At 38.0% G+C, this 20,964-nt stretch overlaps 1 protein-coding gene and 1 pseudogene across 1 annotated transcript in view; one reads left to right on the top strand and one right to left on the bottom strand.

The window, feature by feature from the left end:
- The first annotated feature begins 1,662 nt into the window (after positions 1-1,662).
- Positions 1,663-20,964, top strand: part of SMURF2 (SMAD specific E3 ubiquitin protein ligase 2) — a 95,590-nt gene continuing 76,288 nt past the window's right edge. Inside the window, exon 1 of the mRNA XM_054573039.1 lies at positions 1,663-1,946. Coding sequence (XP_054429014.1) covers positions 1,895-1,946 — 52 coding nt within the window. The 5' untranslated portion in view covers positions 1,663-1,894. The remainder of the gene's footprint in view (positions 1,947-20,964) is intronic.
- On the bottom strand, positions 11,304-11,604 carry LOC129070218 (protein S100-A10-like; annotated as a pseudogene).

Genomic DNA, 20,964 nt, shown 5'->3' with positions numbered 1-20,964 from the left:
ATTTATTCTTAGACAGAGGAGGAGGGAGGGAGAAAGAAAGGGAGAGAAACATCAATGTGTGGTTGTCTCTCACACACCCCACACTGGGGACCTGACCCGCAACCCAGGCATGTGCCCCAACTGGGAATTGAACTGGCGACCCTTCGGTTCGCAGGCCGGTGCTCCAATGAGCCATACCAGCCAGTAAAAGGATCTCGTTTACTCTTTGGCACATAGTAGGCACTTATTATTTATTGAATGAATTTCTAGTCTGACTTCTAGAACTTTATATAATTTTTGGATCACTTTAATTGCAGGGTTGTACTAAGACTAATGAGATGCTTTTGAAGTAATTTCATCTGGAGAATGAATTGACATCATTGATAAATTCAAAACAACTGACTGATTTAGGAGTAAAATCTATTAGACTTTATTAAACATTTAAAAGTGCATTAATGTCATACCAGCCTTAAACAAGACACACATTGCTGTTATCCTTAGTTTTCACTGTGCTGGATACTTTTGCATGCATACATACAAATTTTATTCTTTTAAAACTTTGATTATTTGTAAAATTCTGTATTACATGATCTTCACAATTGCCATATAAATGGCTGCACAAAACCCCATGCGGCTGATGTAATATAATTCACCTAGCTGTTTGCTCAGTCCCCCTTTGTTATTAACCAAACTTTGCAAAGAACGTCTTCTGTGTTATTATTTGTCAAGGATAAATTTCTAAGTGTGCTATTACAGAGTCAAAGGGTAAGGTACACTTATTTTTATTTTGTCCTTTTGTATGAAAAGCTTTTCACACATTTGTCTTCAAGGTTTATCTTGTTAATAATCCTTTAAGGCTGTGTTATTATGCCCTTATCCTAGCGCTATGGCTGGAAAAAGAGCCAGAGCAGGAAGGTAAGCTGATCTCATTTACCAGGTGAGCCGTGGATGGAGGTGGCAGCTACTATACCAGGAGCAAAACACCCGTGGGGATTTGCTGGAATCCTTGGTATGGAAATAGTGTCTCTTCCCTCAGCGATGTGACGCTCCATTCCCAGAGGGCCGCGTTTCCAACTTTGTTGGCCCCACCTTTCAGAGAGCCCTGTACACAGTAAGCGATTAATAAATGCAGTCTGCGTTGCAAAGACAAAGCCCTCTAAGATCCTCCTGGTTCCAGAGAGCTCTGCACCGCCACTTTGTTCCTTTGATCACCCCCCCTTAAGCTCGGCGTGGAACCCTCTGCAGGCCGCGGGCGCCTAGGCGGAGCCGGGCCTCGCGCCCTCGCGCCCTCGCGCCCCCGCGCCCTCGCGCCCCGGGCACCCAGCGCGCGCCCGCCCAGGCCCCGCCCAGGCCCCGCCCGGCAGGCCCCCGCCCCCCGGCCCGCCCCACCTCCGTCTCCTCCCCGCCCCCCGCAGCAGAAGAGTGGCCGCGGCGGCCGCAGGACCCGGTTCGCTCAGACAAGAGGGCGGGTGGAGGAGGAAGCGGCCGATCCTCAAGTCTGCCCCGGCGCAGCCGAGTACCGCCCGCCTCAGCCGACCGGCCCCGTCGGCTCCCGGGCCCCGCCACGCTGAAAGGAGGGAAAGGCGGAGGTGGTTGCGTGGAGGCGGCGGGGGCGCGGGCGGAGGCGGCGCGGCCGGCCGCGGCTGCCGCTTTGTTGTGCGGCCCGGGCCGAGGAAGGAGAAGTGGGAGGAGGGGGGAGCTCGGCGTCCCGCTCCCTCCGCGGCTCATGGCGACGACGCTCGGCACATCCGGGACCCTCCGGCCGTGGCGGCCGCGGCGCCGGCTGCTCGGGCCGCAACCCCGGCCGCTGTGGTGACTCCGCCGCGCCTCACCGTCGCCCCCGCTCCGCTCGCCGCCCGCCGGCCCTGGGCCCCGCGCCGACGGCCGCAGTCCGGCCGCCCCCGCCGCTGGGGACATGTCTAATCCCGGGGGCCGGAGGAACGGGCCCGTCAAGCTTCGCCTGACAGGTGAGAGGGTAAGGGGGCGGGCGGGCGATGGGACTTGGTTGGGGCAGACGCGGGGTGGGCGAGCCGGCAGGGGGTGCCTATGGCCTTGGGAAGGGCCAGGGTCGCGATCAATGGTGAGTTGGGGGTCGGGGGACGTGGGAGGGCCTAGTTCAGGGAAGAGTCATGGCAAAACCACTCGCTCTTGTTTGGAAATTCTTGAAAAAGCCAAGGGTGACTCGGGGGTCTTTTGTTGAGGGGAGGGGGACCCCGGTTGGAATTTCAGGCAGATTTGAGGTCGAAAAGCCTCGGCCGAGGAACACGACTCTCTCCCGGGGCCTCGGGGAGCAGCCCCTGGGCTCCTGCCCAGGTGGGGACGTTGAGAGGATGAGGAGCTCCTGTGCGGGGATTATTGAATCCGGTGGCTGACTGCGCGCAGTAAACACTCCTTAAAGATGGAGCGCTTAACGGGAGGGTGGGTGTGTGTGTGTGTGTGTGTGTGTGTTCCCTGGTTGTTAACTTGTTGGCCCTCTTGTGCCCGCGTGCAAAAATCTTCACTCTCTGCTGCCAGCCACAGCAGCCGGTGCCACACACCTGAAACGCACGTCCTTGGGAGGGAAGGAGACTGAGGTTGACTTTTCCGGTGTGTCTGCCTGATCCGACGACTCCGGCTCATTGTACACTCTGTGTTTTGGAAGTGTTTGATTGCAGGGTAGCATGTTTTGGGTTGTTCCTTGTAGGCCGCAGAACTTATGTCTCACTTCTAACTCTAGACCGGCTTTACAAACACATTTTTTTGGGGGGGTGCATTTCTGAGTATGTGCTCATGCAAACTTTCAAGCGAAGTTTTCGCTCTCTCCTCAACCTCCTCCCCTTCCCTTTTCTAAATGGAAAAGAATGTCTGGAGGGGTTGCTAGATAGAATGCTTCCCTTACAAAGTGTTTATGAGTCTCAGTGCATTGAATCTTTAACATTACAGGCCCATTTTGCTTGCAGTGCCTTTTTTGGTCGTCTTACACGGTCGCGTTACCCCATTTTAACGAAAAATTATGTTTGGTTTGAAAAGTATAAATGAAATCAGCGTAGTTATCCTCCTTTTGCCATTTGCAGTTGATATAATATCCACGTTGATATTCGGATGTGTGGTGAGAAAGATGCTTTTCCTTAATCTGTGTATGTGTGTGGGTGCATGTGTAAGAATAAACTATAATTATGTTTGCGTACACTAGACTTTGAGATTTACACGGACTAATTTTTCTAATTGAATGCTTGTGTGTCATATCCCAGTACACTGGGTGAACTTTTGCGATACAAACTTGCAGTGAATTTGGTATTTGAGAATTTAGACGATGTTGGCAGCAACTTAAAAAATGCATTACTTTCATGACAGTTTTACTTTCCCTAGGGAAAATTGCAAAGAATCGTTAACTGAGTGTTTCTTAATGGAAAATCTGGATTGGGGAATGCCTGTCTCCCCTGTTTCCCCCATTCAGTTTCCTTATTATGAATCAATGGAAACCTTCATAAGGGACCTTTGTTGCTCTAGTTTATCTACTACTGTTCCTCTCCTGAGTCAGCCCTGTGTCAGTGATTATGAAAGGAACCTGTGATTCCAGGTGTGCCAAAAGCATCAGAACACGTTACTTCCTTCCTTCTAGTCTCTCTCTCTCTCTATATATAAAATGAGGGAGAAAACAGGGATTTTGATTTTTCTGCAGATAAAATGAGTTTGAGGGTTTTTTGTGTGACTCAATAGATCTTAAAGTGTTTGTAGTTTCCTGACTGCATATGATGCATTATTAAAATTCATGAGTAAAATTAGGAGACAAGATTACTTTTGGGGAGGGGGCAGAGAGGAACCCTGGACTAAATTTATAGAGTGATTTTGTATTTTTAAATTTTTCTGAGGAATTTTAAATATACTGTGTCCCCCTTAATTGTAAAAACAGTTGAGGTACTCTCAGTTTCTTAAAACCATTGGGAATCTGCCTCTGTCATATTTTAAGAGAAAATATTCAAATATTAAAAACATTGCCCTTTCCCTTTTGGTTACACATGATGGATTTTCTTCTGTTTTGCCAGGAAAGTTAACATATATTTTTTCTTTTTTGTTCATTTACAAATTAGATGGTATATATTTTAACAAATAGATCTCAAGAGCTGGATTCAATTAGCAGCTTTTTAGGACATAAACATTAAAGGGTTAGATGGAAAAGATTGTTTTGACTGACTGGATAAATGACAGCGCTGTGTTTGATGTGCGTCCAGGAATTGGTCTGGAGCTGGTGCCCAACTTTTCAGTCCATCTTGAGAAGCCAAATAAAATATTTAACCTAGGCCTCGTTGTTTTTTTTTTTTTTTTTTTTTTAAAGTTGATTCTTTGTTAAGACCTTAAGAAATGTTTGGCATACCTTTAGACTAAGTGTTTAACAGTTCATTTAGATCCGGATTCCATAATAGAGGAAAATTGCTAAAAAAAAAGATAGATCCTACTGTGAGCTTTTATATGGTTTACAATACACTGGGGCTATCAGATGCTTTTAAAATTGTTGTTCTTTGCTTTATGTTAATATGATACCAGTATTTTAGATTTATAGAATGTTGTTGATTTCAAGGTGCTTTGTGAACTGTGCTTACCCTGTTACTGTATATCCTTAATGTAGAGGTGCCCCTTTACTGAAAGGTGTAAACAATTCTTGTGAAGAGACTCTCTTCTGACACTCTCTCTCTCTCTGAAGGAGGACAAATATCTGAGCTATGAGATCTTCATCCACAACAGATATTAGACTTTTCTATATATTCTTAAGACCACAATTAACTAGTGAACAGTTTGATACTTGATGCTAGCAAAGTAGGGCTAATTTAATTCCAAATTTGAGATTCCTCAGGCCATTAGTGGTTAAAATCTGATTGAGTCCTTCAGCTACTTCTGTTGTTCTTTATGACATATTAATATAGACTCTATGGTAAAGATACCAAGTTCAACAAGTGCTTCTAGAGCAAATTGATTATAAAATGTAAAGTTTGTATATATTACACTGAGGAATATCTGACATAGGCTTCTCTTTCATATTCTTTGTATTTGGTTATAGTAAAAAAATTGGGGATAATGTAAAAAAAATTTTTTATTTACTTCTGGGGGAGGGAGGGCAAGAGCGAGAACAAGAAAGAAACAACCATTATTTTGTTGTTCCAATCATTAATGCATTCATTTGTTGACTCTTCTGTGTCCGCTGACCAGGTATTGACCCCACAACCTTGGTGTATCAGGAGGATGCTCTAACCAGCTGGAGCTATCTGGCTAGGGTAGGGGGGTAATTTTTTTATATCATTATTGTTTTTGAGAATCAAAGGCTGGGAAAAGCAGTGTAATATAATTTCTAATATTTGAAATTCTTAGGTATAGAGAAATAACATTACTTCTCCAGACCTTTTTGTAATTTAAATGTTTTTGTATGCTGCTTCTCATATAATTAATTTATAAAAACCCTTAGTGGTAATGAGGTTAACCTTGTCTTGCTAATGGAAAATTAAAAATCTCACTTTAGATATGTTGGTGTTTTAGTATTGTTTTCCTGTATATTTTATTGATTTAAGGCTTTAAAAATTAGAACTTCATTATATTTCACAGGTTTCTAAGTAGGAATGTGCCTGTATACCGTAATGACTTACTCCTTATTATAGGGGTGTTAGTGACTTGAATGTCTCCAATTCATTTTATATCCTTAGTTTCTGAGGAGGAAGCCAATCTAGCTTAGCTTGTTTATTTTCTCTCTAAGTTATTCTAGTCTAACCTTTAAACGGGCAGTTGGACCTACTTAGGTACTTCACATCGTTTGGTTTTCATTGGTGAGTAAATGTGTTTGTGTGCGTTTTAATCATGGATTCTACTTCTCTCCTCTTGGTTGAATTGTAACTATTAAAACATACTAATACGCCATTTGTTTAGTATATAATTCAGCTATTTCACATATAACTCAATTTTCAAGGTAAATAAAGGAGTGTAGACCATTTTAATGAAGGAGTATTTTAGCCATTTTTAAAAGACTTTAAAGATTTCAAAGGCTTTTAAAGATGTAATGTATCCTAGTCCTTTCAGATAGACCATACCTAACAGAACTTATGTTTTATTTATGATTCGGTATCATTATTAGTGTAAATTATTTGTGCTCTTGTAATAGGTAGTATGAGGATATCGTCATGGTGTGTAGAGAGAACTGTTTGACCCTAGCTATTTGATGATATGTTGTGTAACACTATTCTTGACTGCTTTTTCTCTCTTTGCCCTCATTTTATTTACTGTTACTTTCTTTGTTCTAAGAATGCTGGACCCTTGAAATACTTGTATGCTCCTGCAATCAGCATTATGTGTTTCTGTATGACTGACATGTGTTGAATGCTTATTTAAAGTGCCAGATACTATGTTAAGTTTACATGTGTTACCAGATTTAATTCTCACAATACCTCCAAGACATAGAAACTTGAAGAGGTTAATTAAGTACATGTCAGAAGCTAAGTTGTCTATATGGAATGTCTGTCACAAACTTACAAGATTTTACGGGGAAACAAATACTTTCCATTTAGCTGGAATTACCCTTGCCATCCTTGCTCATCTTTTAAGGTTCAACTGCAGATTACCCTTACCCCAGAACTTTCCCTGACCACATTGTCCTTTCCTCTGTAACCCACTGAAGGGCATTTGTCATTTCTATCTGTAGACTCCGTGAAGGCAGAATCCTTGTTTCAGCATTGATTATGAGCTTTTTGGCATTTTATTTAACCAATGCTGGCAACACAGTAGTAGTTCAATGTAATTCCCTAAGTGGTCTTTACTGCTAATGCATTGGGTGTGAGTGGCAAGAGATGAGACAATAGATAGGGACAAACCAATTTAGGGCCCTGTTACTTTTATATGTTTTTGAAAATTTTATGTATTTATTTTTTAGAGAGAGGGATAGGGAGGAAGAAGGAGAGGGAAAGAAACATCTATGTGTGATTGGTTGCCTCTTGCACACCCTGAGCCCGGCGATCTGGCCTGCAACTCAGGCATGTGCCCTGACCTGAATTGAACCGGTGACCTCCTGGTTTGTGGGAGGACGCCCAACCCACTGAGCCACATCAGTCAGGGCAGGACCCTGTTATATTTTGTCAAGAAGTTAGACTTTTTTTTTTAAAGGAGGTAGGGACCATTGAAGGATTTTAAGCTTTGATATGTTTGATGTTTAGAAACATTAATCTTGGGGCAGTAGGGAGAATGGACTAGGATGGGAACTGTGAATATTGATTTTTTTAGGATAACCAGTTAAGAGGATGCTACAGAAACCATTGTGTGGTTTTCTTTCTTTCTTTCTTTCTTTCTTTCTTTCTTTCTTTCTTTCTTTCTTTCTTTCTTTCTTTCTTTCTTTCTTTCTTTCTTTTTCTTTCTTTTCTCTCTTTCTCTCTTTCTCCCTTTCTTTTTTTAAAGGTTTTATTTGTTTATTTTTAGAGAGGGGGGTGGGAGGGAGAAAGGGGAGAGAATTATTGGTCATCGATGGGATGCCTCTCACATGTGCCCCATCCGGGGACCGAACTGCAACCCAGCCATGTGCCCTGACTGGGAATCCAACTGGTGACCTTTTGCCCAACCAACTGAGCCACACAGGTCAGGACACTTTTTTTAACTTTTAATTATTTCCAAATTTTGTTATTACAGATTGCTATGAACATCTTGGTGTAGATAACTTTGATTTTTTTAAAGGATTATTTTCTTAGGATATTTCCATAGGAAGAGTGCTATTGTGTTAAAGGGTATGGATGTTTTTAAGGTTCTTGATTAATTTTTTTTCTCTCAGGCTGCTTCCTGAGAGAATTGTGCTTATTTCAGAGCAGCAAAGGATACATAAATGTTTTTTACAATTCTATTACAGGCACTCATTCTTATTTTAATTTTTTTTTTTTTTTGCTAATTTCATGGTATAGTTTTTATACATTTATTTGTGAAGTTGTATATTTTCCTCTCTGTTTACTAATTATATTTTTCTTTGTTGACTTGTTTGACCTGGTTCTAGTTATCTGTTAGGGTTTTAGCTATTTTTTGTATTGATTTGCTTGAGAATTAAAAAGATACTAGTCTGTTGTCAAATTTGCTGCAGTCTGTTATTTGTCTTTTAATTTTGACCATTTTTGGACATGCAGAAATTTGTTATTTTAGGAGTCAAATCTGCCCAACTTTACTTTTGTTTTTCTGATTATTTCTATACTTAGGAAAGCTTTTCTTCAAGAGGCTTAGTCAAAATTAAGTACATTTTATTTTAGTGTTTTAAAAAATGGTTTAGGATGCTCTTTCCCCTCAAATTGCTATTTAGTTATCTCATCATTATCTATTAACCAGTTCTTCCTTTCCACAATGATGCGATATCTTTTTAGTTACATTAAAGTAGTTATAGTAGAATCAGGTTATCTCTTGTTCTGTGCCATACTCTTTTCATTATGGTAGCTTTATAATTTAATATTCTCTTTTGCTGGAATTTTTTTCCTACTTTATATATTTGCTTTTCCATATGAATATTAAACTTGTTGAATTTTAAAACAGATTTCTTTGGGATTGTAATTAGGATTGCATTACTCTGGGAGAAGGAGACATTTAAGTATACTGTTTAGTTTTCTCACCTGGAGCATGTTATATTTTTACATTTATTTAAGCTTTTGTTTGTATTGCTTGGGATAGTTTAATAATTTTCTTCTCTGTTTTAACACAATTCCAGCTAATTTATACTTGAGGCATTTTCATTGTATTTTCTAATCTTAGTTATTGCTTATATTTAGGAATGCCGTCATATGTATTTTTGCCTTATTAGGGGAGTTTTGCTGAAGACTGAGCTTGTTTTTCACTTGATGCTAATTTTCTGGGTATCAGCATTTTGCAATTTTTGCAATTGAATGTTAACATTTTTCTTTTCTTTTGGGTTTTCCCACTAATATATAGTTAGTATACAAAGAGGAATTTATGTTGTTGTTTTAGAGTAACTTCTGAAAACGTTGACTGCTATTTAAAACTACATTTGACAAGGCATTAAGTATCAATGTGTATCTTAAGTTTGGCAGTTTGTTTTAGTTTCTTACTAAAAATTGACAGCAGGCAAAAAATTTCAGTTTTAAAATAAATCTTGATTCATTTTAGGTAGGAATTAATGCATGGATGATTGCAGAGGGCATTTCTTTCTTCCCAAAAAGTTTTCTTGGGCCCCTTCATAGACTGTCTCCTTCTGCTATACTCAGTGCTTGGCAACCACTAATTTACTTTCTGTCACTAGAGTTTTATCTTCTAGAATTTCATGTAAATGCAGTCAGGCTTCTTAGACTTAGCATAGTGCTTTTGAGATCCATTCATGTTGTATATCAGTTGTTCGTATTTATTCCTGAGGAATATTGCATTATACACATACACCCCATTTTGTGTATCCATTCACACAGATCCACAGACATTTGTTGTTTCTGGGTCCTGGTTATTATGAATAAAGTTGTTAAGAGAGTACACTTCTCTTTGTGAACATATTTTCATTTCTCATGATTAGGATTGTTGGGTCATATGGTAAATATGTGTTTAACTTTAAAACAAATGGCGAAGCCTGACTGGTGTGGCTCAGTTGGTTGGGTGGTGTTCGGCAGAGCTAAGGATCTGGTTGATTCCCGGCCAGGGAACGTGCCTGGGTTGCAGGTTCATTCTGGGACAGGGGAGCATAGGTGAGGCAACCAATTGATGTTGCTCTCCCACATCTGTTTCTCTCCCTCTCCTTTCCCCTCCTTTTCTCAAACAAACAAACAAACAAACAAACAAACTTTAAAAAAATGGCTAAACTGTTTTTCAAAGATGGATCGTTTTTGCATTTTTACTAGCAGTGCATGAGAGTTCCAGTTGCTTCCAGTCCTAAGCTACGCTTGCTGTTGTCAGTCTTTGATTATAGTCATTCTGATTGGTGTGTAGAGATATTTCAATGTAGCTTTAATTTTAATTCGCTTATTGACCTACAGTGTTAAGTGTCTTTTCATGGATTTGTTATCCATGTATCATTAGTTAATACCTGTTCAAATATTTTGCTCATAGTTTTAAAATTGTGTTTTGCAAGTATTTTCTCCTATATTGGGCCTTTTTTCCCCCCTTTCAGTGGTATCTCAAAGCAGAAGTTTTGAATTTTGACTAAGGCCTGTTCATCAATTTTTTCTTTATGGTTTATGCTTTTTATGTTTTAAGAAATCTTTTCCTAATTCTTAGTTATGAAGATTTTTATCCTGTATTATTTATAATAGCTCTTACATTTAGATCTATGACCCTTCTGAAGTTAATTTTTTTAATACGGTGTGAGAGGTAAGGGCCAGGGTTGAAAAACATTTTTTTCTCATATAGATACCTGATTTTCCTAGCACTATTTGCTAAATGCTTTAAAAATATATATATTTATTTATTTTTAGATAGAGAGGAAGGGAGGGAGAAAAGGAGGGAGAGAAGCATCGATGTGCAAGATTATACATGGATCGGTTGCCTCTTGCATGCCCCCATCTGGGGACCTGGTCCACAACCCAGGCATGTGCCCTGACTGGGAACCAAAGTGTTGATCATTCCCCAGTTTGCAGGCTGGCACTCAATCCACTGAGCCATTCCAGCCAGGCTGTTAGAATACTTTTGTTTTCTTCGTTGAATTGTCTTGGCACCTTTGCTGAAAAATCAATTGACAACATACATGCAGTTCTATTTCTGGATTCTGTTCTGTTCCTTTTACCATAATTCTACCATTTATAAGTTTATTATTTATGATCCACCCTTTTTGACTTCTGTAGCTTTCATGTAAGGCTTCTGATTTCAAACAATGATAAAAAAGCTTTTCATGAACATTTTGATAATAGATTAATAAGCATAACTGTGTCTTTTAAATTCAGGATCCTGTTATGATTTAGGATCTTATAATGCTTTAGAGCCTTTATTTCATTTATTCAGCCAACAAATATTTATCAATTTCTTGACATGTGTTAGACATTATTTTTATTATATAGTATTATGAAAGGAGATATAAGAAACCAGAATAACTTAGATTGGACTCTCCTTTTCAAAATTTCTATTATGGACCTTTAAAAAATTTATTATTTTCTCTCTCATTTTCTTTTTCCTCAAACTGAAAAAGAAATTTGTTTGTTGAGGGCAAGAAGATGCAAGCAATATAAAAATCAAAAGCTTATCTGGCTTTAATTGGCTTTTCTCTCTCTTGTCAAAAAGGTGGGATTTTATTTGTACATTTTCTAAGGGACCCAGTCTGCTCATGAAATCCTTATACGGGGAAGCTGTGGGGCAGAGATTCCTTAAGTGACCCATTGGGAGAGAACTCTTTATCAGGGACGAAGTAGCTGCTCAGCTGCCTATTTCTTTCCCTTCTGCTTCATGTGTATTACAAAGTAGTCATTGCACATGATGATGAGCCCTGTAATTAGTGAAAAGCTCTGGAAGCCCACTTGGCCATCTCGGCATTGGCCCAGATCTTTCATTATTTTGTTTATGGCCAGAGGGTCTTTTTGATTTTCCAAAAATCCAGGGAACTCCTTTTCCATGAGTACTCTCAGGTCCTCCTTTGTTCAGTAGCCTTTATCCCCAGCAAATTTGTGAAATGTGAACATCATGGTTTCCATGGCATGTTCCATTTGAGATGGCATTTTGGTGAGGTCTTAGCCGGACACGTGGTAGCATTGCTTGACTGGCTGGGACGCGCGGCCAGTGATGTTATTATTATTTTCTCTTGCCAGCTGAAAGTGAATTGCAACAAACATGACTTAACAAGGTTTGACTGTTTATCTGCTATCAATCCCCCTCAATTTATATTTGGAAACGGTAGGATAAAAAGAATAAACACGTCTAAAATGTGGCAATAGAAAAGAATAGATATAATTGTTTTATTAAATATGAATTGGATTATGGTTTAAAAATTTTTATTTTATATTACGATCATGTATCTATTTTTCTACAAGACAAAACAAAGGAAGAAACTTAATTTTATTAAAATCCAAGCAGACTTTTTAAAATTTGATCACAGTGCATTCCTGGGAACTGTCACAAAGCAGATATCATAATTTAGACCTTATTTACTGCGAAAGATATACATGGTAATTTTGTGGCAGGCAGTTGGGATATTACGGAAAAAACATAGAACTTGGTAGAGAATTTGGATTCAGATACTAGTTAGGCTACTGATGAGTTTTGTGCCATCAAGCAAATTACTTACTTTCTCAGTGTCTCTGCTTTTAGTTATAAATGCATTCTTTAAATGAGAGAAGTGTTACTTATTTTAGGATTTTGCTGGACAGGATATAAAATACATGACAAATACTGTTTAAGCTGTTAAGATATTATGCTAATGTATTTTGTTTATGACCAAAGACTGTGTTTTAAATAAGTTAGTCAGTGGAAAGAAGGGAAGGACATGTATGAGTAGACAAAGAACATGTATGAGTGACACATGGACATGGATAACAGTGTGGGAATTGACTGGGAGTTGGGGGTGGGCTGGGTGAAGGAGGGCAAAGGGGAAAAATTGGGACAACTGTAATAGAATAACAATAACATTTAAAAAAATTACAAATCGATATTTATAAAATAGTCATGGGGATATAAATTACAGCATAGGGAATATAGTCAGTAACATATATTGTAATATCTGTATGGTGTGGATGGGTACTGGAAACATCATGGGGAACACTTTGTAAAATATATGCTTTTTAAACAATTATGCTGTACCCCTGAAACTAATACAAAATAACACTGAATGTAAACTGTAATTGAAAAATGAATTTAAAACACTAAAGTAAAGAATAAGGTAAAAAAATAAGTTGGTCGTAACCAAATGTATGCTGTATTTTTCAGGAGCAAGTACAAAATTTATATAGGTGTTGGTTTAAATAATACCATGTTTTATGAGATAGATATAAATATCTTGTATGCTTGGGGGTACCAGTGTATCATAAAGAATTCGTATAGTTAAATTAGCTGCTGTGTTATAACTTTAAATAATATAGAAAACATTTAGAAAATTAAATGTATCGTCCTATTTCCCTTTATTTTTGGTAAGAGATAGAAGAGTTTTGGAGAACAATTTGAATGGCTCAGGATTCTGGAGATGGCAGAACTGTTTGGACCCCAGTCTTAAATATTTGTCTTAATACATTTCCGTGTAACTTGCTGGCACTTTCAAAAATAGCCTGTCGTTTCACCTCTTCCCAGTAGATGGGGTTATTTCTGCACAGGTATATGTCAAAATGCATGAAGACCTCTAAAACTGGAACTGTCTAAATGAGGGTACACACTTGAAATAAATGGAGTTGGAGAATTGAAACTATCAAAGATGATGCTGACTTCTAATTTAAATCCATACTTAAGGATAAACTTTCTTATGGAAACTCCATACAACATGTTATTTGTTATAAGAATTTGCAAACATTAATGTTTACCTGGTTCTGTCTTTATTTTTGTATGATCTTATGTCATCAGGCTTTAACTATACCTTTCTCTACTGAAGAAGAAAACTTACTGTTTGGTCAGATTACTCAAAATCATATAAATCTAATACTATACATAAGGTTGAAAGAGTTTTTTTTTTAATTGAATTTTGGAATTTTTGTAAAGAAAGAATGATGGAAAAAATATTTTTTAAATTTAAGAAAAATAAAGTGGCATTTGATACATTTAAAATACCATGTCTAACACAGTACTCAGCACATAATACATCTTCAGTAAATATTTGTGAGTTAAAGAATGATTGACCAAATTTAAAAAAGCTTATGTGGTCTTAGGGACCTAACTTGAAACAAAAAATGGGATCTCTTTTCGTGATGCCATTATTGAATTCACTGACAATTATACTTTAGTACTTTCAACAATGTAAAGGTATAAAGATATAAGACTAAAATATTCTCTGTTAATATTTGACTTGATGGATAGAACTTTTACCAGACTTTGCAAAATTTACTTAACAAAGTGAAGATCAATCTGATATTCTCTGCCAAAAGTGTCAGCTAAGAAAATTCACAAATATAACTAACTCTGTCAGTGTTAGATAAAGTTTTTCAGAGCTCTACAGTTTTAGTGTTCTCATTTATTATGTAACTTATCAGTAATTACTGTTCAGAACCTGATTTTATAGGTACTCTGAATCAGTGAGAGTGAAATCAGAACCTTTTATTTGGTGAAATATTTTTTCTTAAATCTTATGAAGAGAATAGTAATACATTTTTGATGGAAAAATTGGTTACAACTATTTTAGTTCTATCAAAATGAGGATAGTTGTTCCAAAGTTCCAAATAAAATGTGAATCCCTATGTATTTTAGTTTTCTACTGTCCAGTTGTTTTGAAATTTTCTTATTTTAGGTAGGTAGGAAAACAGTATTTTTGTTACTTTACAATGGGGTTGGTGATGATATTTCAAGTTTTTTTTCTGATTTCCAGTTTGGTTAACTCTTAAATTGTTTTCTCTAATGAGAAAGAGGACTTGGGATGGGAATGAAAAATTTACATATTCCTTCAGTGAACATTGCTTGAGAGTTTTACATGCACCTGGGGTTTCAAGAAGAGGTTTGGACCTTGATCTTGCTTTCAGGGAACTGGCAGTGTAAACAAAGACAAGACTTGATGGATGAAATAACCAGTCAGTCACTGCTGGCGCTAATGGTATATGCAATGAGGGTGAAATAAAAAGAATGAAGCCCATGGATATTTTTAAGGGAGCTCAACTTTCAGATTGTAAAATTGATCAGTCTTTATATTTCTTCCTTCCACTTTACAAAACAAGGTACAACTTTTGGCTATCACAAATAGTACATTGTCCTGTGGTGAGAGGCACCACAGAGACCAATCAGAATATTGATGAGGTTGTTGAGAAGGCAATGACTGGAATGACTGATTAACAGCTTTTCACTAGTCATGTGGTTTCTAATCCTTAATCTTCAACAGAATTGAAGGACCTGATCAGGTTGTTAGTTGATCATTAAAAGTAATTTTAATAAAAAATAGAGAAGTCAAATAAATGCCATTACTTTCCAGAGTTAAAAAATATCATAAATTATTGTGATTTTTTGGCATATAAATTAAAAAATTAAAATAATTGGCATTACTATAATAAAACTCATATGTTTATGTAAATAAGTTTTCATAGCACTTATATTTATGATGAAAAATAGGAATAGAATATTTACAATAAGCAGTATTCACTCATAGATACATGAATTAATTGAAAATAAGAGAACTTTGTTCATCTCATGAAAAGATGCATTTTTTCTTTTTTAAAAATTTATTTTATTGTATTTTTTCTATTACCATTTATTCCCCATAACCTCTTCCACCCCACCCACCCCCTCCCCGCTGCAATCACCATACTCTTGTCTGTGTCCATGAGTTCTTTCTCTTTTTTCTTTTTCGCTCCATCTCTCCCCCCGCGTCCCCCTCCCGCGCCACCAATCCCAGAGCTTGCAGCCTGCTCTCTATGAGTCTGTCTCTATTTTGCTTGTTTGTTCAATTTGTGCATTAGATTCCACATGTGAGTGAAATTATATGGTGCTTGTCTTTCTCTGACCACATTTTCAATTCTTTTCCTCCTCTTCCCCTTCCCATTTTTGAATAATTGGTTCTAATCAGGATGGAGAAAAAATCTGTTTGATTGGTATGTCTCAAGTCTCTTTTAAACTATAAATCACCTTTTGTTTGAGCTTTTAAAAATATATTTATTATAGAGACCAGGTTTATTAAACATCTCCATCGAAAAACGCTTTACAGTTCAGTTCTAGCATTATTTCCTATTATGCCTGTGTTTCCATCATATTCCTGTTACATCACTCTGAACTCACCTTTTCTTATTCTTTTCACATTCTCGTATGTCTCCAAATTTTTGACAGTATTGTTTCCTTAGACTATTACCTTCCTTTCTTACTTAGTCTTACTGCCAAATCTGCTCAGCTATTTAAGACATAGCTGAAGCATTACCTCCTCTTAGAAGTCTCCTAGACTTCCCTCATCTGAGTTAGACACTCCTCTCCATCATTTAGGGTCCAGGTAGGAAACAGTTAACATTCCTACAATAGATGAAAGACTCTGTCTTGGAGGGACTACTTAGAATGAATGGGCAGTTTTAAGGAAATCCAATAAAGAATAGTGCAGCACTTAGGAACTAGCAAAATGACACCATCTTTGGGCCAGGAAGGGCAGAAGGAGCAAGTATTTTAGGAACCCAGAGAGACTATCACTGTTGATTCTGATTTAACCCAATTTTTAAGCCAGAGAACAAGGGAGCCCAGTTTCTGTAGTTCATAAAGATGAGCCTTGTAGGTCACTAAGCACAGAATAAAGGAAGGAGAATGGTTTTGGAGGAGCAAGTAAAAAACATCCAGCACACCCTATTTATACTCCACAATACTTTGTCATACTTCATTGTATCATTTATCATATTGACTTAAAATTCATTGGTTGTATTAATGTTTTCCCCACAGTACCATGAAATCCTTTGTAGCTATGAACTGTCTCTTACATGCATTTGCATACCCACAGTATTCATTAGGTATTTGTTAGTTAAGTGAATAAAAGTATAAAAAAAGATATGAATGAGATACGTAGTTTATTTATTTTTTGGTATTTTTAATTGAATTTATTAGGGTTATATTGATTAAACACATCATATAGGTTTAAGATGTGCTTCTATAATACATCATCTGTATATTGTATTGTGTGTTTACCACTCTAAGTCATGTTTCTTTGCATCACCATTTATGCCCTCCACCCTTTTTTGCCTCCCCCTAACCCTTTTCCCTCTGGCAATGACCATACTGTTATCTATGGGTTTTTTTTTTTTCTTAATCCCTTCACCTTTTCACCCAGGCCCCTACCCTCTGCCAGATACATAATTTAAAAGGTCTGTCCGACTTAGTGGTAACGTGTGGTGATTCTTAGTTCAAAAGAGAGTAAATCCAATAATATTTGCTTTGTTTGGCAGTTTTGATGCTTCTGCAATAACTGGCTCACTCATTTTGGTTGAAAAGAAGCTGCAGATTAATTTAGGCCATAATAGATTACTACATTTAGAAGGATTATACTGCAGGACTCTGACTTGGCTGCTCAGTAGCCTGGTAAATATATTTATATATTTATAGCACTTTCTTTTGCTATAGAAAAGTCATGATGCAGGGGAAAAATCTGTAGAGGCTCTAAGATAAAAATGCCGACTCCAGGAGGGGTGTGCCTTACTTACTACATAGCTTTTTCAAATCGTTTAAATATATGATATCTGGTCTCTATCTGAAAAATTCACCCCTATTGATAACTGCCCTTATTGATGGAAATTCTTTTCTTCTCTCTAATTAGTTGATCTAATTATCATGTTTGCTATACTTACTAGAATTTATGCATAAAAAATTACGGGCATATAATAAACAATAACTTTTATTATCTGTCATGGTTTCTGTGGGTTAGGAGTTTGGGAAGAGCTCTGCTGGGTGCTTTTGGCTCAGGGTCTCTTCTGTGTTTTATTCAGATGGTGATGAGCTGGAGTGCTGAGGGCTGGCTGGGCATTTATATCTCTTCAGGTCTTCTGAGAGCCTTTCCATGCGGTCTGTCTGCAGGGGATAGTTCATGGCAGCTCCAGGGCAGTTACACTGCTAACTGTAATGGGGCCGCGGCACCAGCAGGAATTACCCAATGAGCAAGGCGAAATCTACATCTCCTTTTCTGATTCAGCCTAGGACATCCTTTGTTGTTTATAAGCTAGTTAGTTCGAGATTCAAGAGTCCCAATCTCTTAATGGAAAAAATGTCAAAGAATTTGCAGCCACTTATAAAATTAAGAGGTGGCAGCAGCAGTAGCTGCTGCTACTGCTACTTTTTTTTTGGGGGGGGGGGTGGTACTACATACTCTTTGGTATCCTAATCTAATAGATACCATTTTCCAGCTTCTATAATTTAGTTGTGTTATGTTCTGCTTCTCTGGAATTATTTTTTTCATTTTTATTTTAAAAAAGATTTTTATTTATTTTAGAGAGGGGGGAGAGAGGAAGAAAAAGAGGGAGAGAAACATCAATCAGCTGCCTGTTGCACAATCTCAACTGAGGACCTGACCCGCAACACAGGCGTGTGCCCTGACTGGGAAAGGAACTGGCAGCCCCTCAGTTCACCGGCCTCAATCCACTCAATCACTGAGCCACACCAGCCAGGGCTGGGATTACTTTTATAATGAAACAATATTTTAATTAAGGCTAAAAACCCAAAGAATGTTAGTGCTCCCCCATTGGGTCTGAATTATTTTTCTTTGCCTTTCTTTAATTCATTCTCCACAGAGCAGCTTCATTTACAAAAAAAAAAAAAAAAAAAGAAGTAAATTGGCTACTTGGGTGCAGGTGAGAGATGTATGAGGCTGAAAATTTCTGCACATGCCTCATACCAGGGAGCCTGGTGACTGACCTTCCTCAGCCCTCACAAAAAGACTTATTTTGTGGACAAAGTTAACCAAACTGGTTCTAGACCCAGGGATACTTGGCACTGTGGAAGGTAGGGGAATAAGTGCTCACCTGAAAATGAGGGGACGAGCAAGATGTTAAATGGTGAAATCTTTGACCCCTATGCCCTGTGCAGCTCTAAGAACACTAGCAGCCAATTATATTTTTTATCCTTTATGAAGAGGTCTTTTCTGGAAAAAATTGGATGGCTCTAGAGAAAAATACTTGGAAACATTAATACTATAATCTCCCCAGCTAGGTTACCCTGCCAAATACCCTACAGTGAAATCTACCAGTTGCCAGCTCGGGGAGGGAGGGTCTCACCATTCAGTCCTTAAACTTTCACATGAATTAAAAATGGCACCAAATTCTCAATAGCAATATCAAAACAGTGGAGCAATGTCTTTGGAATTCTGAAGGAAGATGACTTCTGGCCTGGAACCCAACCATTTGATCAGTCAAGTGTGAAGGCAGAATAAAGGCAACGGAGGCCTGCCAGATCCCCCAAAATTATTTCCACTTATCCCTCCGTAGGAAGCTACTGAAGGATATGCCCACCAAAGAGAGGGAACATACTGGGAAAGAGGAATGCACCAGTGACTGTATTCCTGTACACAAAGAAAAAAGCAGAGAGAAGCAAAGGGAAGTCCTGGGACAGTAAAGCTAAAGTTTAGGGCAAGTGGCTCTGAAACTCTATGCAACATCCTGTATGTATTTCCTTGGGAGGTGGTCTGTATTGCAACTCCTGTTTATAAATGACCACAGGCCAAACCTCTGAAAATGAATTGCCAGCCATGAATGTTATCAATTTTTTAGTTTTTGACAATTTTGTAGGTGAGTGAAATGGTATGTTTTAAAAAATTTGAGTTTGAAACTCTCATTAGTAAAGTCAATCACTTTTATTATCAGAGCTTTTTTATTTTTCTCTGCTTTGTCAATTATTTTATGGCTTTATTGCTAAAATACTTGCTTATAGAAACATTCCAGTTTTAGAGGTGGCTGAGAACCAAGTAATTACCTTAACCTGAGATATGCAGACCTTTAAGAAATCTGCGTATTGGTTCCTGGTACTCTGTAGATACTGTGAATCCCCAGGTTGTATGTAAATTTGTACACGTAGACCAGTTCCTCTGCCCTGGTCCCCCACTCCGCTCCCGCATAGGGTCCAATTTCAGATCACAGAAAAAGAAGCTCAGGGGGATTGACTTACTCAACAGTGGTCTCCTGATTCCTGTTTTGATGTACATTTCCTCTTATATCATGCTGTCTTCAGAGTCCTTTATTAGTATAGTTTTTGTTACATGATCACTTTAAAGTTTCTTGAACAGTACGTATAATGAATAAGATGGATCTAGGAACTGGTAAGAGTTTTTTTTTAGTGTTGTACTACTATGTTAGAACACCTTAAGATTAAAAAATGTGAAAACCTAAAATAATGAGACATTTCAAAAAGGCCTTAGCATTATGGAGAATAATATTTTTAGTTTTCTGTTTGTGAGGGAAAAGAATTATGAAGAAATATTCTATAAAAATTCTTAAAGTTTAAAGTCCGCATCTTTCTCACACATTTTATAAATATGTATATTTTTAGAATTGTTGAGAAATGAATATTTAGGGACAACCTGGGTTTTAACCCCTTTATTGAAATTTTTTCTAAAATGTAAATTTCTTTTCTGCCCTAGTTAGTAATATCGTAATGGCTGTTTCAGGATCTTAAACTCTTGTAGTTTGAATGTCAATTTGAATGCATTTTAGCATTGAAGCCTTAAGTAATGTGGGAAATTGAACACATGATACATATTTCTAAGCTTTAAGGTAATTTTGGAAATCAAGTTTAAGGACTAATACCTTTTTTTAAAAAAAATCCTCACCCAATGACATTTTTCCACTGCTTAGGTTAAGAGGAAGGGAGGAAGAAATACAGATGTGAGAGAGACACACTTATGTGAGAGAGAAACATTGACAGGCTATCTTCCCGCACAGACCCTGACCAGGGATTGAACCCTCAACCCTGGCATGTGCCCTGACCAGGAGTTGAACCTGCGACCCTTCAGTCCATGGGAAGATGGTTCACCCAACTGAGCCACACCAACCAGGCCAGGGCCTAGTGAATCTCTTTTTGTGATGGCTCCCTTGAACCAGCTACTGAGCTAAATGCTGTATCTAGTCTTACTAGGTTGAAACTGACTTGAGGGGCAGGGACTTATTTTATATAATTTGTGTCAAGCATGTATGGAGAATTCAAAGCTTATTTATTAAATAATAAAACCTAAGTGTAATTTCATTAGTATATATTTTAAAAGTTGAAATTGTTAGTTTTGTAACATTAAAAAAGAATGATGGAGAAATGGGAGCCCTTTTGCACTGTTGGTGGGAATGCAGACTGGTGCAGCCACTGTGGAAAGCATTATGGAGATACCTCAAAAAATTAAAAATGGATCTGCCTTTTGACCCAGCAATCCCTGTTCTGGTAGTATATCTAAAGGAACCCAAAACACTAATTTGAAAGAACATAGGCACCTCTATGTTCATGGCAGCATTATTTGCAGTCATC

The sequence above is a fragment of the Pteronotus mesoamericanus genome, unplaced genomic scaffold (genome assembly GCF_021234165.1).
Source record: "Pteronotus mesoamericanus isolate MK-2021 breed Mesoamerican mustached bat unplaced genomic scaffold, CSHL_Meso_final contig_246, whole genome shotgun sequence".
Classification (NCBI taxonomy): Eukaryota; Metazoa; Chordata; class Mammalia; order Chiroptera; family Mormoopidae; genus Pteronotus; species Pteronotus mesoamericanus.
The sequence above is the reverse complement of the archived record's forward strand: the minus strand, read 5'-3'. Positions and strand labels throughout refer to the sequence as shown.